This window comes from Mustelus asterias, chromosome 15, assembly GCF_964213995.1.
Source record: "Mustelus asterias chromosome 15, sMusAst1.hap1.1, whole genome shotgun sequence".
NCBI lineage: Eukaryota > Metazoa > Chordata > Chondrichthyes > Carcharhiniformes > Triakidae > Mustelus > Mustelus asterias.
Genome location: NC_135815.1, coordinates 16,941,313 through 16,964,981, shown reverse-complemented (window position 1 = coordinate 16,964,981; position 23,669 = coordinate 16,941,313). Strand labels below are relative to the sequence as shown.

Below are 23,669 nucleotides of genomic sequence, written 5' to 3'. Positions count from 1 at the left end.
GCCTCAGACTAGGAGACCAAAACTGCACACAATACTCTAGGTATGGCCTCACCAAGGTCCTGTATATCTGCAGCAATGATGTGGAGATGCCGACGTTGGACTGGGGTAAACACAGTAAGAAGTCTAACAACACCAGGTTAAAGTCCAACAGGTTTATTTGGTAGCAAAAGCCACTAGCTTTTGGAACAGGCTGTCCTTTGTCAACTCCCACCCACCTGACGAAGGGACAGCCTGTTCCAAAAGCTAGTGGCTTTTGCTACCAAATAAACCTGTTGGACTTTAACCTGGTGTTGTTAGACTTCTAACTGCAGCAAGGCATCCTTACACCTCTATACTCTAAAGACATCCTTACTCCTATACTCGATAATAGTAATGGTAGAAAGATGGACTTCATGGGTAAAATTGCCTTTTTTCCTTAATTTAATTTGTGAGAAATTTAGAATGGTCGCCACTGAATGCAAAATAGGTGTTTAGTCAGATGATCTCCTGCACTGAGAGATAGAAGTTATCACTTTTTTTGCTTCTCCTTTGCTTTCCAATGGCCCTACCTCCAAACCACAGACTAACCAACCCTCTGGAAAGTAACTTTGATCATTCTGACAACTTTTTGTTTGTCTAGATTTGAACAGCCCGTTGCTTTTTGGACGACTGAATGGTCTATCTTCTGATTCAACAATCGATATTCTGTATCAACTTGGAACAACTCAGGACCCTGGTACTAAAGACAGGTAATGTATCAGTGTTGTATGGGTAAGATTTGAATTGATTTTCTATGGATAAATTATTCTTTGGGAAATTTTAAAATATAATGGTCTAAGCCATGCCTTTTAACAACAGGCAAAATGTGTTAAGGATAATTTATCTCGCCAAAATGGCCATGCAGTGGATGTGTCTTTTTACTACCACTTTACTGCTATGTAAACACTCCACAGCAGCTTTTCCAGGTGAGATTTTATAGCGCCTGTTTGTAAAATAACATAGTGACCAATCTTATGTTTGCTGACATTTTAAATTGTAGATAATGTGTGTTTATTATCTTCATATCCTGTTGGGCTCAGTATTGAGTTAGCAAGGTTATTTTCAGATAAAGCCTGCATATATAGAATCATAGAAACCCTACAGTGCAGAAGGAGGCCATTCGGCCCATCAAGTCTGCACCGACCACAATCCCACCCAGGCCCTATCCCAGTAGGCCCCACTTATTTACCCTGCTAATCCCCCTGACACTAGGGTTAATTTAGCATGGCCAATCAACCTAACCCGCACATCTTTGGACTGTGGGAGGAAACCAGAGCACCCGGAGGAAACCCACGCAGACATGAGAAGGATGTGCGAACTCCACACACACAGTGACTGAAGCCGGGATTCGAACTGGGTCCCTGGCACTGAGAGGCAACAGTTCAACCATTGTGCCACTAAAAACTGTTTCCAAGATAAAATACTGGAAAGCACTGCAGGGTAGATTCTAACTGAATGTTCTGGCACCCGAGTTACCCCTGAGCTTCAACCAGTTTCATCACCAAGGAACCTGCTCTTGGGCAGCTAGAACGTCAACCTGCTTTAGGTGGTAGGCTGTTTCATGATGCAGATCGCAGATCCTGTAATGTACAATAGGCTGAAGCTGTACAACCATGTCTAGTTGTACTGACAGAATTTTACGATAGAAAGATATCAAAAAGTTAGTTTTAAATTACTTAACCTGGAGGAGAAGCAGGAATACTCTTTTGAGATGCTAAAAGAAAATGTGGGCAATTGCCGTCCCAGCTCCACCCTCTTCTGCCAATGAAGTAGTTAATGTCTGTACGTTGAACTTCAGTCCTTGGTATGTTTGCTCACCTGGTTTAGATTAACTAATTCATCTGGGAGAGCTACCAAAATTACCTATGCTGTCCAAGTTCCTTGCAAAAGGGTCAGTGGATTGCAATGACTGAGCATCCTGCCTGTTTTGTTTCCTTCCCCTTCCTAGTCCAGTAGCTTTAATACCAATAGTATCCCAATTCTACTGGTTGTCATCAGGTTGGAACTTCATTTGAATCCAGCGATTAATCTGTTTCTACCAAGTTAACAATGAGGAGAGTGTTGTTGATTTCCTACTTGGGTGACATTTTGACGGTGGGAACTGTTGTTGTGTACTTTAGTTTCCAGCTTTTAAGGAAGGAACATATATTGACATTTAGTTTTCAAGTTCACTGAGCTAATGCACAATATTTTCTTTTTCAGGATACAAGCTTTGCTGAAATGGGTTTATGACTCTGCAGGAGTGGCTGCACTAAAGAGAAGTGGCCACATGGCCACTGTAAATTCCGAGAACGTAACTCGCGAGTATGGTCTCCTTATGCCATCACCTTCTCACTTGCATTGTGTAGCTGCTGTCCTATGGCATAGCTACGAGTTACCAGTCGAGTACGATCTTCCAGGCTTGCTAAACAGAGAACTGTTTGAGTAAGTATAGTGCTTCCTAAAGTATTTCATTGTTTCAAGATTACCGTTCATTGTTTCTTTCAGCCCTTCAGTGATTTCTGTTCATATATGTATTATTCTATGTGGATTTATAGGTTATTTAAAAGTAGTTTAAAATCGGGTACTTTTGGAATTTTAGACTTGAAACATCTTGTTAATCTGTCACCAGAGGATGTGATGTGGTGATGGATACAGTGGAAGTAAAATCAATTTTTAAAGAAAAATATTGGAGAGTCGCCAACTTTGTAATCTGCAAAGTGTGTCTTCTTCGGAACCATTTTCTGTTTAAGGTTGTGGGTAGGCAAGTTGTGTCCAGATCTTTTTGTAACCTTAACAAACTTCTGTCCCAACAGCAAGGTCAATATTAGAAAGTTCCTTATCAGTGAGGGATTGTAGGTTCAACCAATATCTTACTACTGATCCTAAATTTAAATTGGAAACTTTTCATGACTGAAAGAGTGATGGATGAGAGGATTTGTGGGGGATTTTGTCTCGGGTAAATGGCTTGCTCTACATTGGCATCAATATCAATCTCAAACTCTGATTCCCAGCTTCCTTGTATGGACAGAAACAAAAATGGAGCAAGAGCGGTCAATCGGCCCTTGTGAGCTTGCTTCAATCATTTAGTAAGGTCTTAGTTGGTCTGATCATGGCCTCAGTTCCACTTTCCTGCCTGCTGCCCATAGCCCTTACTGCCTTGTCGATCAAAAATCTGTCTAACTCAGCCATGAATATATTTAATGAGTCAATTTCTACTGCATTAAGAGTAGAGAGTAACACTCGGGAGAAGTTCCTTCTCCTTTCCGCCCTTAGCCTGAAACCTCAATGTCAACCACAAACGAATTAGTAGACATTTGTCCTTGAAGTGCAGGGTTTCTAGTTCAATCAACATCAAAAGAAGCAGATTAGCTGTTCATTATCATGCTGCTGTTTGTGGGAGTTGGTGGAGTGAAAATTAGCTGCTGCATTTTCCTACATTACAACAGCGACTATAAATTCAAAAAGTTCTTGATTGGTTGTAGGGTGCTTTGAGACATCTGGTGGTCGTGAAAAGCACTATATAAACACAAGTCTTTAACTATGTCCACTAGTTCTAGGTTGCAGCATGAGCAGATACACCCTCTTGACATCTACCCTGTCAAGTTAATTCAGAATCTTGTATGTTTCAATAAGAGCATTTTTAATCTAAACTTCAATGAATATAGGCCTAAACAGCTTAATATTTCCTAATCAAGACAACCTCTTCGTCCTAGGAATCAAACTAGTGAATTATCTCTGAACTGCCTCCAATGAAACTATACATTCCTCCTTAAGTGAGGAGACCAAAACTGTTGTGGTCTCATCAATGTCCTGTTCGGTACAACAAGATTTCCTGACATTTTGCTCCATTCCCATGCAGTAAAGACCAACATACTGTACTTGCATGCTAACCTTTTTGTGATTAGTGTATGAGGGCACTCGGATCATTCTGAAACATGGTATTCTGTTGTTTCTCTGTACTGCTTGTCTATTCCTCTGACCAAAGTGGGCAACCTTCCTTTTTACTTTTTATTTATCTGCTTCCAGATGCACCCATAACATAGTCCATTAGAGCACTTTGCTGGTAGTACGGGAGATGTGAAATGATGGGTTTACGTTGATTGGGGAAGTTGGGATGAAATAATGTCAAATTCAAATATCTTCCCATGGAGATTTTTAAATGCTGTACTGAGAAGAACCAGTTTCTTGAGCACTATTTTACTGTTGCATGTATTACTATACTTCTGCTTTTGCATTTCTGTACATTGTTGCAATGTACAATTTGTGTGGGCCAATGTACCTTTTAATAGCTTAAATTTGAACTTTTTAAGTTTCTCTGCTACAACCACATTTATTTCGCCAAAGCAATTTCAAACTTGTGCTATGAGATAATTGTAAATTTTATCTTTTCAGATTGCTGTACAACTGGTCCATGTCACTTCCTTGCAACATGGTTCTGAAGAAATCTGTAGACAGTTTGCTATGTTCCATGTGTCACATTCATCCAAGCTACTTTTCTTTGCTAATGGGTTGGATGGGTATCACTCTGCCTTCTCTACAAATGCAGCACAGGCTTTCAATGACAGATGACAGCAAGAAAGAGGATTTGGATTCTGCTTTAACAGATGACTCCAAAAATGCACAAGCGCCCATTGCACTAAATGAATCACACCTTGTAACTCTAGCAGCAGCAACCCAATCTCCAGAAGCTATCAAACAGCTCCTGGAGTCAAGTCTACCTTCAATGCTTGTGAAGAGCTTAATCAGGTTCTGCTTCAATCATATTTCCAGTTTGGATTGTGCAGTGCCTTATGCAGAGGTCACCACAGACAGAAACAAGCGGCATCATTCCCAGCAGCATGTGATCAGTAAGGTTCCCCTCACGGCAGATCTGGTGGCGCCTGTTCTGCGGTTTCTAACTGAAGTAGGCAGCAGCCACACCATGAAGGATTGGTTAGGGGGACCTGAAGTAAACCCCTTATGGACTGCCCTCTTGTTCCTGCTGTGCCACTCCAGTAGCAGCAGCTCTGGACACCACCATCACAATGGGTCCCAACATATTGGATCAAGATATCTTCCTTCTGCCTCATCACCTGCAGGAGTGGGACTGACCACTCAACAGAGAACAGCAATTGAAAATTCCACGGTGGCATTTTTCTTGCAGTGCATTTCTTGTCATCCAAACAATCAAAAATTAATGGCTCAGGTAATTGTAATGTTTTAGCATTTCTGATTGATGAGTGCCTTTATCCAGTGTGTAGCTGGCCACATGGACTGAACATGACTGAAATGGGGTTGGAAACTAACCCCCTAAGTATATTTGCAACTAATGTTTTTTTATCCAGATTATTGAAAAAACATCCAAAAAATAATCAAAATTATACTTGTTAAGCTGTATTCAGACCTTTTCCCTGGGAGGGAGGATGAAAGTTGTTTTTTCTTCTTTCCTATCTTGGAACTGTTGACTCATGCTATTGATGCGTTCTGGCATCTCTGCTACCTTAATCATAATTCCACCTTTAGAAATATTAGTGGTTTATTCAGTGGGATGATTCTCTATAAGCTCCATCCTCATTTTTTTATTAATTTGTGGGACATGGGTGTCACTGGCTGGCCAGCATTTATTGCCCGTCCCAGTTGCCCGAGGGCAGTTGAGAGTCAACCACATTGCTGTGGCTCTGGAGTCACATGTACGCCAGACCAGGTAAGATTGGCATATTTTTTCCCTAAAGTATATTAGTAAACCAGGTGGGTTTTTCTGACAATCGACTGTGGTTTCATGGTCATTAGTAGATTCTTAATTTCAGATATTTTTATTGAATTCAAATTCCACCATCGTGTAGGGATTTGAACCCGAGTCCCTATTTACTCTGTGTCCGTGCATGTATTTTTCAGCAAGGGTTACTGTACAGCACCTTCATGAGAACATGTGAAAAACTACAGAACAGCTGAAGTCTTCAGACTTGCTTGTCTAAGTGGTTCCCTATATGGTGCACTTACTTGCCAAGCTACTAAGGAAGCTTTGCAGAAATGACTTTATTCCTCATCAGTTGTTACACTTCACCTCCCTCCTCATGATCACTTTGCTGGTTCTACATTTGCCAGCAACCTTTCAGTAGCTCCCCAAATGTCTGCTTTCAAATTTCCAACTTCACCTGACATTCAAACACATACACACACTTAGCAAGTGTGATTGAATAGCAATGAGTTGTGAAATCCTAGCTTATTTCGCTTCTCTGTAGTCCAGGGCCATTAAGACCATTTTTTTGGACTTCCCAACTGAAATCAACTTCCCTTCAACACAGGCAAGAAATTGAAATTTGGATGATCCTGATTTGTAGGAGTCAGCTACTTCCAAGATACATTCACCAAGCCATTTAAGTAGCTGCAGTGGTAATTTCTGCTGTCTGATATTCATTTAGTTTTATGAACTCTATCATCACCCTCAGTGGTTCATGTTCTGTAGTGCATTTCATGAAAACCACTAAATTCCTAATAGCCAAATTAAATTTAAAAAAGTTAATTCGGGCACTTCATAGAATCATAGAATCCCTACAGTGGAGAAGGAAGCCATTTGGCCCATTGAGTCTGCACCGACCACAATCCCACTCAGGCCCTATTCCCATAACCCCTCATATTTATCCTGCTAATCCCCCTGACATTAGGGTCAATTTAGCATGGCCAATCAATCTAACCCACACATCTTTGGACTTGTTCAGGTTTGTGAAAAAGGTTTGAAGTAACTGGATTTTAGTAATTTGCTGAGATATGTTTAAATACTGTGAGAAACAGTGTCAGATTCCCACTAAGATCTTCATATTTAAATTTAAATATTTTCAGGTTCTGTGTGAATTATTCCAATCAACACCTCAGCGACCAAATGTCCCAACATCTGGAAATATTTCAGGCTTTATCAGGAGGCTTTTCTTGCAGCTAATGCTTGAAGATGAGAAAGTGACTGTGTTCCTTCATTCTCCTTGCCCTGTAAGTACTGACTGACATTGTCAACTGAGCTAAATATTTTCTGAATGCTGCCTTGGAACAAGACAAAAGTAATGCATGGCTTCTTTGGGGAAACTTGTAGTCAGATCTACTGAATGAAATGGAAGTAATATCTAGAATATTGAGTGCAGATTGCAGGAGCACATTGATCCAGCAATGACTAGCGACTCAGTTGTGTATTACGATTCCTGAAGGTGCCTCATCATGTTTACAATAGTGCCTAGAGAAAGATGTCCCATTCAAATATACATATTAATCAATTGGGCTTGGCTGCCACCACTTCAGTATAACGCATAAATCACAATTTAAATCGGGTTGTGAGCCTGAATGTGTAGAAGGTACATTGGCTTCAGTGTGTTTTTGTTGCTCAATTTAAGTTGTGAATGAGAACAGTGATACAAATATTCACTTCTTCACAAAGGCTCATGTGCTGGTTTGAAGATGGGTTCAAATGAAGGGAATGTTAGATTTTTTTTGGCACTTTGAGTTGATCCATAGACTTGTACTTTGCATTCTGATATTCACAAGTACTGTTTTAAAAGAGCCCATAGTCTGCTGTGTGACCTGTTCCGACTCGCTTTGGTATTGGTTTTCTAACCGCTGTATTGGCAATAACAATTACGCAAATAGTTATGGGGATAGTGAGGGTAAAAGGCATTGAAGTTTCTGATCAGCCATGATCATGTTGAATGGTGAAGCAGACATGACAGGCTGAATGGCCTATTCCTTTTGCTGTCTCCGTGGTTTCTTCTAAAATTGCATGCTCTATAGAATGTACTTAATTATCTAGAAACAGTTATGCTTGTGCACTTCATAGAGTTCAGTATATAATCTTGGAATCCAAGAAATGGAATTTGGCTGTAAACTGGTGTCCTTGACTATTGGAAAAGCTGTTAATTTGGATAATATAGATCAGGCCCATGGTTCGCTGATTCTAATGAAAAGTGATTTAATTTAATCGCATAATTTACAAGCTTTCAAGAACTTTGTGTGATAAAAGTAGAATTTGTTATTGTCCATCAGATTAAACCAGCAATCCACATTTCAGGTGAATAAACCTGAATCTATTTCTTGGTTTACAATGTAGTGACACATCCACTAGATGGCTTCCTTAGACTTTGTGCTCAATGTTACAAGCGAGTCTAAGATGGAGTTGCCGTAAGATTTCTGAATCTTTGCTTTACATGCATGTAATCACATTTGATTTGCTGAGAAATGCTATGAGATTCTGGTATCAACAATTATTCTTCATTTCAAAATTATTTAATGCGGATGGATTTAATATTCAGTTTGTAACATTATGTTCCTACTTTGTTATTTCATAATTCAAAATTCCTTGATGCAAACAAAACTCTAGACTATAAATGTATGTGGTGAAATATAGGCAAAGACAATCTTACTCCTTTGTAAGAATCATAACTTAAGCACAGAAGGAGACCATTTGCAGTTGTATCTTTATAGTGCTTAGCCCCTCTTTCTGGATTGCCACTCTTTCCCACCTCCATTCTTTCTCATACTCTTTAATATCCCAGTGCTTAATTCCCATTTAAATGTTATGATTGATCATGTCATAGACATGATTAAACGCCTTCAGTTGATTTTAGGCTTTGGACTTTCGGACAGCTGTTCAACTATTATTACTACTATTATTATTATTACCTATTAGCACCTGTTCACATTTGTTTTATGTTTAGCCTTTGAATGCCCCTATTGGGTGAAGTCATATTATGTTCGCTAACATTAGCAACACAAAACCAGTGGGAATTTTAAAAATTTAAAAATGAGTAATTTATTGTAGTAGCAATGGGATTTGTTGGGTGTATTCAAGCTCCATCAGCCATTGACACGTTCTTTCTCTTCATTACCAATAACCTTTGTTCTTTGTTTAAATATGCAACAAATAGGGATGTATGCCAATTTCTTGTTTTATGGTAGAATTGACATGTAATGGAAAAGTTTTGGAATTCATGAAAGTTGACTTGATACTTCTGATACAACTGCAATGTTCTAGGTCTGGACTAAAAATTTCCTTGATTTCAATCTGGAGACATGAATCCAACCACAGCAGCTGGGGAATTTAAATTTAGTTAAATCTGGAATAAAAAGCTGACATCACTAATAGTGACCACGAATCTATTAGCTCATCTTAAAAAGTCATCTGGGTCATTAACTACAGGGAAGGAAATCTGCCAGTCGGGACTATATGTAACTCTGGACCCAGAGTTGTGATTGTCTCTTAAATGCCCTCTGAAGTGGCCTAGCAAGCCATTCAGTTGTATCAAACCCTTATGTAAAAGTCATAATACGAATACCTACATTACATGTGCTGCAGAGTTCAAGGGGTGCCTTGCCCAACACCTTTCTACGCGCAATTGGGAAAAGCAAAGACCTAGGAGCAGAAGTAGGTCGTCAGTCCAATATTGAGTCTGCTCCGCCATTCGATGAGGTCATGTCTGATATGCCGCATTCCATGAGCAAATTAAAAAAGAATTGTTATTTGTGCATGTGATGTTCCAACATGGGGGAGAGGAGGAGAGGCAGGGGGCATGGGTGTTATATGTACACGATTTGACGTAGATGACAGGGCAGTTTGAGAATGTAGTTGACGAGGTATAATGAATCTGATGATTCTGTTGTAACTCTCAACATTCCAGATTAGATTAGATTGGACAGATAAATGAAGAAAGCAATTAAAAAATAGGAGCAGGGTGTAAATGTGATTAGACTACTTTGCTTGCATGTAGAATGAGAATTGACACGGACTAATTTCCATGTTATAACTTTGATGTAATTCTATTCTTAATATTTTTTTGGCCTGTGCCACGTGCCTTTAGTTCATTCCATTGAGAGCCATAGTTACTTATCATCTGCCACAATGTTTTTCTTTTAGCTCTACAAAGGCAGAATTAATGCTACCAGCCATGTAATCCAGCATCCCATGTATGGAGCTGGACATAAATATCGCACCCTTCATTTGCCAATTTCAACCACATTGGCTGAAGTTTTGGACCGTGTATCAGGTAGGATTTTTAAACCTTGTATGTATTAAAACCTAATTCAGTAAATTTTTCAATGTTTCATCTTGTCTGCATGGATTTGCTGGTGTTCATGCAAAAGCTTTGACACCCTTAGACAGTGCTTAAAGAATTGAACCTGCCTTTTTGAAAATTGGAAACATCTCCAGTCAGAACGTGTGCATGTGTGTCAAAATCCTTGACATACCATGATATAGATTCATGCATAATTATTGGTTGCATTTCAAGTCCTAATGTTGATTGCGAGCTGTTTTCTAGAATTAAAATAGGGGACAAGATTATGCTGGGATGATTTGTTTAGGAACGACCAATTTTTTATATACATGGAGGATTGTTTCAGTTATATGCACATTTACTTGTGATGGATTGCACACTTAAAGGTCAAGGAGAAAATGAGATGTGAAATTCAACTGACATTTAGCATTATAAGTCAGTGGCAAATGGTCAAAGATAGAGAGCATACTAATATAATGGGTGTGAGGGAAGTGACCAACCCTGATCCAGCTATAGAATCATAGAAATTTACAGTCTGGAAGGAGGCCTCTCCATTGCAATCAAATCTGTCCTAAAGTTTGCTGATCTGAATTGCACACAGTACACATCCCATTACAGATACCCTTCTGGTAGCCTAACCAGTGTTTTTTTTTGTGGTTCCAAGCACAATCTCCTAGCTCTTAAATTCAGTCCCTCAGCTTATAAAAACAGGTATCCCATATCACTTCTTGACCACCTGATCTATCTGTCCAGGCACCTTCACGGATCTGTGGACATGTACTCCACTTTTTCTCTGTTCCTCTATGCTTTCCATTAATCCCCCATTTATCTTGCCTTGTTAGCCTTCCTCATGTCCATAACCTCACACTTTTTGTGATTGAACTCCATTTGCCACTGTTCTGCCCATCCGACTAGCCCATTGATAACTACATGCAGTCTGCAGTTTCACTTTTCATTATCATCCACATGGCCAATTTTTGTGTGTAAACTTCTTACCTGCACCCCCTACATTCAAATCCAAATCAATTGTTTATAGCAGAATACTATTTGAAAGCATTCAATCTCGTAGACTTGGCCAGTTTAGTTATCGATCAAAGCCATCAGCATTTCTAATTTTAAACTTCGAAATTAAAATTAACACTTTCAATATTGTTCAAAGTCTCAAGATCGTGGCAGAGATTCATAAAAGATTCCATCACTAATTAACATTGAGTGGAAAATGCAATTACAGGTTTATTAATTCAGCTCTCAGGGTCAGTCTCTATAGTTCATGTTACAGATTTTAGTAATTAGTACTGAATCTGACAGACTCAGCAAATATTGTTTACCGTTTGTTAGCCAGTATTCCTCTGATAAATTATCCTTCCTACAGACCTTGAATAAATAAGTTCTTTGCTGTTTCCTTCAAAATATGCAAGTAGCTGTACTAATCTAATGCAAGAAAAGTTGCTACAACGATGCATTGGTCTTGTGGCTCAACCAGAATGAAGGACAGTTAATAAAGCAAGATGCGATTGAAAGGGTGTGTTCACATTAAACATGGTTCAGTAAGTTGTGTGTTTGCTATTAGGGAAAGCAATTCTGGAAATAGATTGGAGGATTATATTAAAGTTATGTTTGGAGTAGTGTCCTTTGACATGTATGAATTTTCACCCTATGTATTTTTGTGCATTAGATACACCAAGTATCACTGCTAAATTAATCAGTGAGCAAAAAGAGGAAAAGGAGAAAAGGAACCAAGAGGAGAAAGACAAGCTGAAGAGTGACAATGGCTTCCAAGACAACTACAGTGTTGTTGTTGCCTCTGGTAATTAATGTTTGTAATACATCTGTGCTCACTCAGTTTTGTATATGCTGCATTATCGTTTTATAATGCAAATCCCCTCCAGCTAATGGCGGCCTCTTAATCATACAGAAAAAGATTGTTGCTTTTTGGTTGACTTCAGAGTATTGTGGCAGAGTAAATACAGATTATTTCCCTAACCTTTTGTTCTGATAGGTTATTTTCAACTGTCCAAATGCAAAGAGATCAAAGCTGTTGCAATTCACTTGAAAAATGTGTGAGATGATGCTACGTATTACACACAATGTTTTCATGCTGTTCAAAGGCAGTGCAAGCCATACTTTTCATTTGCATACTTGAATTCAGCGGGCATTTTTCTTATGTGCAACATAGCATGCTAATATTAAGAAAAGCTGCTTCCAGCAGTATCCCTGCTCACCTGAATATATTCCAGTAACAACATATTGGCACATTCAAGGTTGGCTAAAAATTGACTACTCTTTACTTGCGTGAATACCACAATAAATTTCTGTTGCTGAGCTTGGAGTACAAAAGTCCAAGGGAACATTTTTTGCTAAAAGTAATTCCTTCAATTTAAATTGGGAAGCATAACCTCTTCAATTTCTCATCTCTATAAATGCCACTAACATGTCTCCCCTCTCTGATAGGTTGTTCTGTGACTATGTTGAGAATGAGACATCCTTAAGTGGCTCTGTTAAAAGGCATTGTCAAAGCCGATCAGATCGCAATTTGGCCATTGCAGCAATTTTTAAAAGTCCTGTATGGAAGATAGAGAGGCAAACCTTCTGACTGCCCATAAATATCAACTCAGCATCTCAATAACTTTGAAAGTTTTCAGTAAACCAAGCTTCGCTAATGCCATCCTCATATCAGACGGTGGAGTTCCTTCTTGTGCTTTAAAACTAAGTAAAGGGATGTTACTTTTGAGTGTTTGTCACTGGGCTTACATTGTGTCATGCTTTACCAGGGCTGAAGTCCCAGTCAAAGAGAGCTCTTTCATCTACACCCCCAAGACCACCATCAAGAAGAGGAAGAGTGATGACTGACAAGTTGGCAACTGCTTCCTCATCTACAGAATCTGCTAACAAAACAATTAGTGTCCCTGTGTTCCATCTGTACCACAAACTTTTACCAGGTGAGTAAACTAGAGGATTAATACACCTGTAACCATACTGTAAATTACAACCTCCACTCTCAAAAGCTTTTATCACAAGCTGATTACAGGCAATGAAGGAAAATTTGCCCATCTTCATAGTTTGCCTATCCAGGGTAGGGGGTGAAAAAATGATTTTCCCTTCCATATCTTAGCAGAGCAGGTGCCCAGTGGGGAAGTTCTAGGACGTTGGCTGTTAGGCTTATTCACAGTATCATAGGTATGTCAGGCTATTGCTTGACCAGTCCGTGGAACAGCTCTCACAGCTTTGGCACCAGACATTAGGTGGATTTTGCACGTTCAATTGGGTGCCTCTATCATTTCCTGCTTCCTTGTTTATATTACAACCAAGCAGTTGTCTAATTTGATTCTGGTTATTTGGAACTGAACTATGTCACTTCAGAAGGCAATTAAGTGTCATTGGTGTGAGACTGGAGTCACAAATAAACTATGTCAAGACGACAATTTCCACCCCTAAAGGATATCTATGAACCAGTTAGGTTTTTTCACTGTCTGACAGTCGCTTGGTCATTTTTACCAATGCCAGCTTTTTATTTCCTAGATGCTTTCAAAAACTTTTCAAGTCTCAGATTTCTATGGTCGGGTTTGAGGGTTTTTTTTTTCTGGGCCTTTGTCCAGGCCCCTGAATTATCCAGTGGTATAACTGCTGCTACAGCACCAGTTTAGCTTTGCATCAAATCATTGCGTTTGAGCCACTCACCAGGTTTTGGGCATATAATCTGAGCTAATACTTTAGTGCAGAACTTGAGAGCTGTAATATCTGAAATGTCATCATTCAAATAAGTTAGTAAACTGAGAGTTTGTGTGCCTGTTCAGATGTCTGTTTTGTTTGTTTTACTCTGCTGATAGGTTAGTAAGTGTATTGTATATTAATTTGGCACAAGCTAATAGATGTGTGATTTTCTGATGTACAAATTCAAAAGTACATTATGTCCTTTTTAAATGTTGATCATTTACTAATTGTTAAGATGTCTCAAAATAACCATCTGATGTTGTTTCCTAGGTCAACCATTGCCAGCAGAGGTGACACTCGCCCAGCTGTTAACTCTCTTGTATGACCGCAAACTCCCCCAAGGCTACCGGTCAATCGATTTGACTGTCAAACTTGGCTCTAAAGTCATCTGTGACCAAAGATTGTCAAAAACTGATTCATTTAAGCGTCTTCGCACAGACAAAGGTATATTTCTGTTTCATAATCACCCACATGCACATACATGCATAGTCTTTGCACTGCAATAAAGTCTCCTCTCCCCTTTGTTTGCTGCCCAGATTTTTACTGCACTGTCATTCCAGCAGAACTTAGCAGAGAACCTCTTGAGAAATCTGAGCCAGTGAAGTGCAGAGGTTGGGGCTTATTGAGGCTACAGAGAGAATATTATTGAGCCAAGCTTTTAATTCTTGTAATCCAAAGGCTAATGGACTGGAAGTAAGGTTTCTGAGGAAAGGTTGAGCATGTTGGGTCTACAGCCGCTGGAATTTTGAAGAATGAGAGGCGATCTTATTGAAGCATATCAGATTCTGAGGGGATTTGATGGGGTGGATAGTCAAAGGATGATTCCCATTGTGGACGAGTTTAAAACTAGGGGACATGCTTTAAAAATTAGGAATCTTCCATTTAAGGCTGAGATGAAGAGATTTTTTTTTTCTTGAGTGTTGTTATTCTGTGGAATTCTGTTCCCAGAGAGCAGTGGATGCTGGGTCATTAAATATATTCATGGTTGGGTGAGGCAGAATTTTGATCAACAAGGTTTATGAGGGGAGTTGGGCCACAGTCAGATCAACCATGATCTTATCGAATGGTCAAGCAGGCTCGTGGGGCTGAATGGCCTACTCCTAATCCCTGTGTTCTATGATCTATTGTCACCTCCATCTTGAAAAATAAGCTCAAGATGGTTAACATTCCACAGATGGTATTCATGGAAACCTGCCCCACAGCTGTCCGTCTCTGGTCTGCAAATTAACATGTTGCATTTGCAGCGAGTGCAGGATCCAACCTTTGTAAAATGTCATTTCTGAAATGGATTTTAAAACCACTGCCCATTTCTTAAATAGTTAGTTACATTAATTTAACAATTGGCATGTCATTTTTCTTTTTAAAACTTTGAACTGGAAAAAATTCAATCAAGTTTGTAATTAAGTACGAGTACCAAAGAACAAATATTCTGAATGATAACTTGAAAGACTCAAATAGGTGGGACTTTTGCATTCCAATAGAGAAGGTTAAAGGAGAACCTAGTAGAGATTTTCACATTTATGAAACTTGATAGAACGTTTCAAGTAGTTGTCAAATCCATAAAAGAGGGAGACATAAAGCTAGAATGATCACTTAAATTAGACTTAAGTGACTACTGAGGCAGCATTATAACAGTTTAAGAAGAAAGAGAAAAATGTGAGATGATATGCAGCACGGTGGCACAGTGGTTAGCACTGCTGCCTCGTAGCGCCAGGGATCCGGGTTCGATTCCCGCCTTGGGTCACTGTCTGGAGTTTGCACGTTCTCCCTGTGTCTGCGTGGGTTTCCTGTGGGTGCTCCGGTTTCCTCCCACACTCCAAAGATGTGCTGGTTAGGTTGATTGGCCATGCTAAATTGCCCCTTAGTGTCCCAGGATGTGTAAATTGGAGGGATTAGCAGAATAAATAAGTGGGGTTACGGGGACTGTGTGGGATTGTTGTCGGTGCATACTCGATGGTCTGAATGGCCTCCTTTTGCACTGTATGGATTCTATTCTATGATCCTATGATATGCAGAAAGGGTAGGGAAATTAGATTGGAGTAGGGTAGTGATCTCTGATCTAGCATCGGCATGGTGGGTACATTTTTCTTCAGATCTATAATATGGCATTGGCATATAATGCATTTGCGCAGATTTTCAATTAAGTTTGGATCAGTAAAACCATGGCAATAATGTAGACCTGGCTTAACTCCTTTACTGCTCTCTTAAATAAAACTAACCAGTCTTTTTACGCATTTATATTAATATCTCTGTGCAGATGATTAGTTTTACTTGTGCATGGAGTTTGGGCAACTGATGTATGATTGTTTAATGTAATTTCACAGTTTAAGAAATTTGATGCCTCAGGAATTTGTGGAAAGATTTAATCACTTTAATAGTACTGCTGTTTATTGGGAAAAAATCTAAATGAGTTCTGATTGGAGAATAGCTCGTACCACATTTGTGTCACATTGAACAAAACTGTGTTCTCCATTCCACACAGTTGAGACTGGAACTTGGAATGTCTGCCCTCCCCTCACATTCCCTTCCCAATTCTGCTCCCTGCCCTTGAAAGATACAGTTAATGTCCCAGTTAGTGTCATTCACTATCTCCCCCACCCGTTGTCAACACCTGCTTGACTTTCTCGAGCAGTTTCATTACATATCTGATTGTACTGATGGCACAGCTATTTCCAAAGCAGTTCCTTGATCTTTGCATCCTTTCTAGTTTTTTTCCAAAGTCCTTTCTAGCTTAGTTTTTATTGCAAGAGATTGAGTGTAGGAGTGAAGGTGCCTCACTGCAATTATATAAAGCTTTGGTGAAAACTCACCGGAACTATTGTGTGCAGTTGGGAGCGTGACAAAAGTTCACTAATTCCTGGGATGGCGGGATTGTTCCGTGAGGGATGGTTTCATAGTCTGGGGCGGCACGGTAGCACAGTGGTTAGCACTGCTGCTTCACAGCTCCAGGGACCTGGGTTCGATTCCCGGCTTGGGTCACTGTCTGTGTGGAGTTTGCACATTCTCCTCGTGTCTGCGTGGGTTTCCTCCGGGTGCTCCGGTTTCCTCCCACAGTCCAAAGATGTGCGGGTTAGGTTGATTGGCCATGCTAAAATTGCCCCTTAGTGTCCTGGGATGCGTAGATTAGAGGGATTAGTGGGTAAAATATGTAGGGATATGGGGGTGGGGCCTGGGTGGGATTGTGGTCGGTGCAGACTCGATGGGCCGAATGGCCTCTTTCTGTACTGTAGGGTTTCTATGATTTCTATGATTTATTCTCTGCCGTTTGGAAGAATGAGGTGATCTCATTCAAACCAACAGAATTCTTAGAGCTTAACAGGGTAGATAAAGGAAGGATGCATCCCCTGGCGAGGTGATTCAATGATGTGGAGATGCCGGCGTTGGACTGGTGTAAGCACAGTAAGAAGTTCTTTCAACACCAGATTAAAGTCCAACAGGTTTATTTGGTAGCACAAGCTTTCGGAGTGTCACTCACCTGAAGAAGGAGCGACACTCCGAAAGCTTGTGCTACCAAATAAACCTGTTGGACTTTAACCTGGGGTTGTGAGACTTCTTACTGGGGTATCTCAACCCAGGGGATACAGTCTCAGAATAAGTGGTAGATCATTGAGGACTGAGTTGAGGAGGAATTTCTTTACTCAGAGTAGTGAATCTTTGGAATTCTCTGCCCTGGAGGGCTGAGGAGGTTCAGTAATGAGCATGTAGAAGAATGAGATTGATAGGTTTCTATATTATGAACAGTAAGGATAAAGGGGGATAGTGCAGGAAACAGGTGTTGAAGTAGAAGATCAGCCATGACCTCATTGAATGGAGGAGCAGGCTGCATGGCCTATTCCTCCTATTTCTTATGTTCTTATCTCCAAGATGCAATACATTAGGGTGGAGTAATAATTTGCTCTGTCATAGCATTCCAATCTGTTTCTGCAATCTTTTGCTCCCTGTGCCCCCCCCCCCCCCCACCCCGCCCCTAAATCCCACATTATTTGATCTCACCCAAGCAGCTAAGTAGAGTGATTGAGGAGAAGTCTCTCATATTGTGCGTGGACTAATTTTTTTCTTTTAATGAAAGTCCACTGAAGCCAAGTATTCAAGGACTGTGCGCTGGTTATGCAGTGTACATAAATGACGCATTTCCAGTTTTCCTTCACATCCTGTGCAATAGCATTTGTATATTTAGAAAGTGCATCACTCTCAAAATTAGCCGTTTTTATGCATTCTTTGTTCCCCGTACCATAGAAAACAGGAAGCAACACAAATGCAGCAGGGAAAGTTCTCAATAGGTTACTTAGGTCCCGGACAAAGTAGAATAGTTCTCTGTCACCCCACTCGGATGACAACTGACTTATTCAGGATATTCCAAGGTGACTGTCTGACTTGGAATTATGTTAGAGAATACTGGTGGACAGCCAAATTGGAACCAGAATGTGCAAGTTTTCACAGCAGAGGTGTTCATTCTTCGCAGTTATTGAATCCAAATTGTGGAGTTTGTATTAATTTCAAGGTATAACTTATGCACCGCAATGTATAATAAATCCTATCCGGTATGCTGGCAGCGCTTTACCTAAGGGCTGGGGGCAGGTAAGAAATAGTGTGCAGTGGTTATCGGTGCTTATTAGAAATTTTGTGCAAACCACTTAGCTACAATTTCAGAAATGGCAGTGTCTGGAATCTGACAGGTGGGTCTGTCAACAAAATAATGATATGCTCATCCCTGACCATATTCAGGATATAATGAAGAAACACAGTCCACAAAGGTTGGTGAAGTCCTCTCCTGTCTCTTGTGTGTCTCCCCATATTTTCTGCTAATTGGACAACAAGGGCTGCTGCAGAAGTCCAAGAATAAGCTTCATGTGATCCAGGGTTGCAGCAAACCTATCTATAGAATTTGATGCTGAAGGGGAACTCACTGCCTCATTAGCAAATAGGCTATCTCTCCTGCAGTTCTTTCTTTCAGAACAATTAGCCTATCCCGTACTGCTGTAAATCCTGTTCAATACGTAGAATCGTAGAATCCCTAGAATGCAGAAGAAGGTCATTCGGTCAATCTGCACCGACTCTCCAACAGAGCATCCGACCCAGCCCCTATCGCTGTAACCCCACATATTTACCCCACTAATCCCCCTAACCTACACATCTTGGGACACTATGGTAACGTTAAATTGCCCCAATCAACCTAACCCACACATCTTTGGACTGTGGGAGGGAACTGGAGCACCCGGAGGAAACCCACGCAGACACGGTTACGAGCTCCCCATCCACAAAATTCCTCATAAATCCAGTTATGACATTCACAATTTTCTCCAGCATCGTACCTTGTACCTTCCTATTCCAAAAACAATTCCTGTGATACTTCCAGCATTTTGTGCAATCCCCTGTTCCTTTACCACGACCTTTGGTGGAAGTTTTCAGCCTGCTTGTCCTGCTTCTTGAAACTCCTTCACTGACACCCCCCCCCCCCACCCCCAACCCCCACCCACAACCTCCATCTCCTATCTCCTATTGTCTCCCTTTTCTTGCTTATGGTTGATTGGCTCACTCCTTTTCAAAATACTTATATAAATGCAAATCTGTGCTGGTATGAAAAGATGCTTGTGCATTTCCCTGTAACGTGTTCATTCAATCAATTTTTTTGATGTGAAGAGTCAGTCTTAATGCTTTGAGCAAATATTTGGCCGAAGTAAATGAAAATTTTACATGAGGTAGACAATATTAATGACTTTCCCAGCATAAAGAACAGCACAGCATAGAAGATTTCCAAGGATGATAGCAGAAATACATTAAAAGGATTGGCAGGCTGTGCCTCTTTTCTCTGTGGTGGTGGGAGGGGGCGTAATAATAGAGGTCTTTAAGATCGTGAAGGGTTTTGATTTGGTGGGTAGAGAGAATGTTTTTTCTTGTGTAGAGGCCACTATTGAAAGACGATCACCAAAAAATCGAATAGAGAATTTGGAGGGAACTTCTTTACCCAGAGTGGTGTGAATGTGGAATTCACTATAGAATTGTAGAATCCCTACAGTGCAGGAGGCCATTTGGCCCATCGTGTCTGCACCAACCACAATCCCATCCAGGCCCTATTCCCGTAACCCCACATATTTATCCTACTAGTCCCCCTGACGCTAAGGGACAACTTAGTATGGCCAATCAACCTAAGCCGCACATTTTTGGACTGTGGGAGGAAACCCACGCAAACACTGGGAGAATGTGTAAACCCCACATAGACAGTGACCCGAAGCTGGAATTGAACCCAGGTCTCTGGCGCTGTGAGGCAGCAGTGCTAACCACTGCCACTGTGCCACCCTATCACAGGGAGTTGCTGAAGTGAAAAGTATCGATGCATTTAAGGGGAAGCTGGGCAAGTATCTGAGGGAGAGGGGAATAGAGGATTACGATAGATGAAAATAAGATGGCAGAAGGCTTGAGTGGAGCATAAGTGCTGGCATGGAACAGTTGGACTGAATAACTTGTTTCTGTGCTATAAATCGTATATAACTGTGAAATAGATTTAGCTGTTCCAAGCCCAAATACATATGCAAAACTTCACCTTATAACTTAAAATCTCAACATAATTGAAACCTGGTTTTCTTGGATTGATCTTGAATTTTAAATTGCTTCTTTAAATTTAGCATCTTTTAATGAGTGGAGTCTGTCTGATTCATACTGCGGAACTGTCAGGATAATAAAAACTAGATTTAAAACTCAGCTTTGCAATCAAACTTCAGCCTACAAGCAGTTATAATGTTATTGGAAATATTGCAATATTGCCTCAGACTTTTGATCAAGTTTTCAGACTCCTAATTGCATTTTAAACGTATTTCTGTAATAGTTGCTCAGTTATATGACTTCTTTATAACCTTTGCCAGTACAAGTTTGTAAACGTTCCCTTATCTGGCTCTTAATGGATCGATTCAATACAGTTCCTTGCTGTGGCAGTATTGCTTCATATTTTTTCATGTTTTAGGAGGCTAATTTATATCCACTATTTCGTGCAGAGCTTGGGGATGGCCTGACCAGCTGTCCTGAAGATGAAGTGTTGCAACCAAGTGATGACTGCATAGATAGTGCCCTGGATGAGTCTTTGTTGGAAACTAACCCTATACAGTCTCCACTTCAAGTGTTTGCTGGCATGGGTGGGCTAGCACTCATAGCAGAAAGGCTGCCAATGTTGTATCCTGATGTTATCCAGCAAGTAAGTGATATTTTTGCTGATTATATTCTGAAATCATTCTTCACACACTCCTGACATTTAAGAGACTTCACAATGCTCTGGTAAACACCGGATGCAGTTGGAGTCTCCAGTTTATGGAAACTTTTCCCAATCTTGGTGGAAATTTACACTTTTCCCAGTTTAAGGATGACATGCTGACATATAACACTGCTCCAGTTTTGACGCTAAAGAGTGCAGAACCTATAAAATTCTTGATGTTTGTTGAGCTGCTGAGGGTCGACAATTGAGTGCTCCTCTGAGGAAACAAAGAGAAATGAAATTGTCCTCATGCAGGTTTGCAGTGATGCTGGAAGATCTGGGAATCTGTTGCAGCCCTGCCTCTGAGCTGCAGGGGTGATTGTGGGGAGAGTCCTGACAGTGGCAGCTGATGAGTGACACAGCAGGCACTTAGGATATAAAATAGAAGATACAAATCGTTAATATGATGAACCCCAGATGAGAGCTGTTTTGTTAATTTTCTGTATATACTGGTACTTCCAGCACATGAGAACACAGAGTTTGACATGGTTAAGCATTTCCACTGAAATTGCTGTACTTCCATCATCTAGCACTGGATCTAATCAGCATTGGAAAAGTAGCCGAATTACAGTTTCCAAAAAAAAAACCTTTTTTGGTAATTTGCTTGAAGCTGCTCTTTCTGGCTCACATTCGCAGTTTACTAATCCCAGTTTATTTGAAGAATTTAGCAGCTGTACTCCCGTTTTAAGTTTGTGATGAAGCTCAGTACCTTTTGCTACCTGACCTAGACTGTTGGCATTGATCTGACAAAGCTTTACTAATACTGTCCTGACTGCAGCATGCTGCCACTTGATTCGGTTTTGATTCTGCTTGGTGAAGCAGATCTAATATTTTCAAGCTTGGGTTCTATTTCAACAGGATTAAAAGTTCTTGCGTCATTTGAATTATGCTGTGATGAAACATTCATCTTAAAATGAATAAATACTTTTGAGACAAGATGTAGAGTAATCAGATGGCAAGTGGCTGAATTAACAATTAAACATGAATTTTCTAAATAATGGAGCTTTCGACACCGAAGATAGATATCCCATTGATTTTGGTGCAAAAGCTGCTGAATCCTATAATAATGTGACCCAACAATACAATTTTGCAAATTTGATTTATTATTGTCACGTATATTAGTATACAGTGAAAAGTATTGTTTCTTGTGCGCTATGCAGACAAAGCATACCATACATACAAGTAGAGGCGGGTACAATTTTGTCTTTTAAAAAGCATTTAGATAGTTACATGGGTAAGATGGGTGTAGAGGGATATGGACCAAATGCAGGCAATTGGGGTTTTAAAAAAAAGGGCGGCATGGACAAGTTGGGCCGAAGGTCCTGTTTCCATGCTGTAATCCTCTATGACATAGAGGAGGAAAGGAGAAGTGCAGAATGTAGTGTTACAGTCATAGCTAGGGTGCAGAGAAAGATCAACTTAATGTGAAATAGGTCCATTCAAAAGTCTGACAGCAGCAGGGAAGAAGCTGTTCTCGCGTCAGTTGGTACGTGACCTCAGACTTTTGTATCTTTTTCCCGACGGAAGAAGGTGGAAGAGAGAATGTCCGGGGTGCATGGGGCTCTTAATTATGCTGTTCTTAACAAATTATTCATCTGAATGTTTGATTTAAATCTACGTTCCCAGTCAAATAGAATTCATAAACCTCCTAATTGCCTGAACATTTCGCATCTTGAGGGGAATACCAGTTGAACCTCCCTGAGAAATGAACAAAAGGAGCTTTGCCTGTTTGGATCTCTAATGGTGACAATTATTAAGCCAATTACATGACTGAATTCACTATTATTTAAAATTGGTTATACAACAAAGTTAACGATGGGAAGGCAAAATTCTTTCAAAGCTGATATTCAGCTGCAGCTATACATTCTGTTGATAAATGTAGTCCATTTATTCATTTTTATGAGCAAGATGTAACTACAGTGTTCTTGCAGCTTTTACAGTGAAACTCTTGTTGAGATTTGAATGAACAGATATAGGGCAAATAGTGGAAAGCCAAAGGTGTTTATAAATTATGTAATGGATGATTAACTTTGGGGAATAATGTTTTAACAATTTATGTAATGTATTGATTAAAAAAAAACCAAATGGTACTGTGTACATAGAAACACCAAGCTAAGTATTATACTGCAGATTTTGTCGTTCCAATGCTATTTTCAGATTCCATTTTCGATCCAGTTTAGGAACCTTTCGTCTCTGTTCAATTCTCTGAAGGAAGTAGGCTAAAGTTTATGAACTTGCGTTCAAGCCCACATTTTGTGTTGGAAAGAAGAGATGCAACATTAAATATTACCAGAACAGATATTATGGGATGAGAGATCAAATTATAGCTGGTTGCTTGCTCTTCCTGCCTCTATTATTTTCATCCTTAAAGTTAGGATCTCATAATAGTACTGAAACAGAATAAATATTGTTGTGTGATTTCCAGACAGATTCACAAAAATAAAATTGTCTACTTGGACCCTTCTCGAGTCATGTGACTTTTCTGCGGCCTTGTAATTTTCAGTGAATATAATTTCAATATTATATTTGTCAGCATTGATTTCAAAATTTTAAAAATGTTGAGTGGAGTAATTTTAATTGGATCCAGATGGTATCTGCAAAATGAAGCTTTACTGCCCTCATCAGTGCATGAACCCCTCAACTTAAATTAATTCCTCCAGTCATCCATATAGTCTTCAAAATTATATGACTGTTAAAGCAATTCT

General features: G+C 40.0%; 1 protein-coding gene across 6 annotated transcripts in view; it reads left to right on the top strand.

Annotated features, from left to right (window-relative positions):
• Window positions 1–23,669, top strand: part of birc6 (baculoviral IAP repeat containing 6) — a 219,442-nt gene that overhangs the window by 123,288 nt on the left and 72,485 nt on the right. For all 6 annotated transcript variants that reach the window (XM_078229564.1, XM_078229569.1, XM_078229567.1 and 3 more), the window contains 9 exons: window positions 620–728; window positions 2,221–2,442; window positions 4,393–5,185; window positions 6,820–6,963; window positions 9,872–10,001; window positions 11,686–11,817; window positions 12,782–12,949; window positions 13,992–14,165; window positions 20,711–20,907. In XM_078229564.1, coding sequence (XP_078085690.1) covers window positions 620–728; window positions 2,221–2,442; window positions 4,393–5,185; window positions 6,820–6,963; window positions 9,872–10,001; window positions 11,686–11,817; window positions 12,782–12,949; window positions 13,992–14,165; window positions 20,711–20,907 — 2,069 coding nt within the window. The remainder of the gene's footprint in view (window positions 1–619; window positions 729–2,220; window positions 2,443–4,392; window positions 5,186–6,819; window positions 6,964–9,871; window positions 10,002–11,685; window positions 11,818–12,781; window positions 12,950–13,991; window positions 14,166–20,710; window positions 20,908–23,669) is intronic.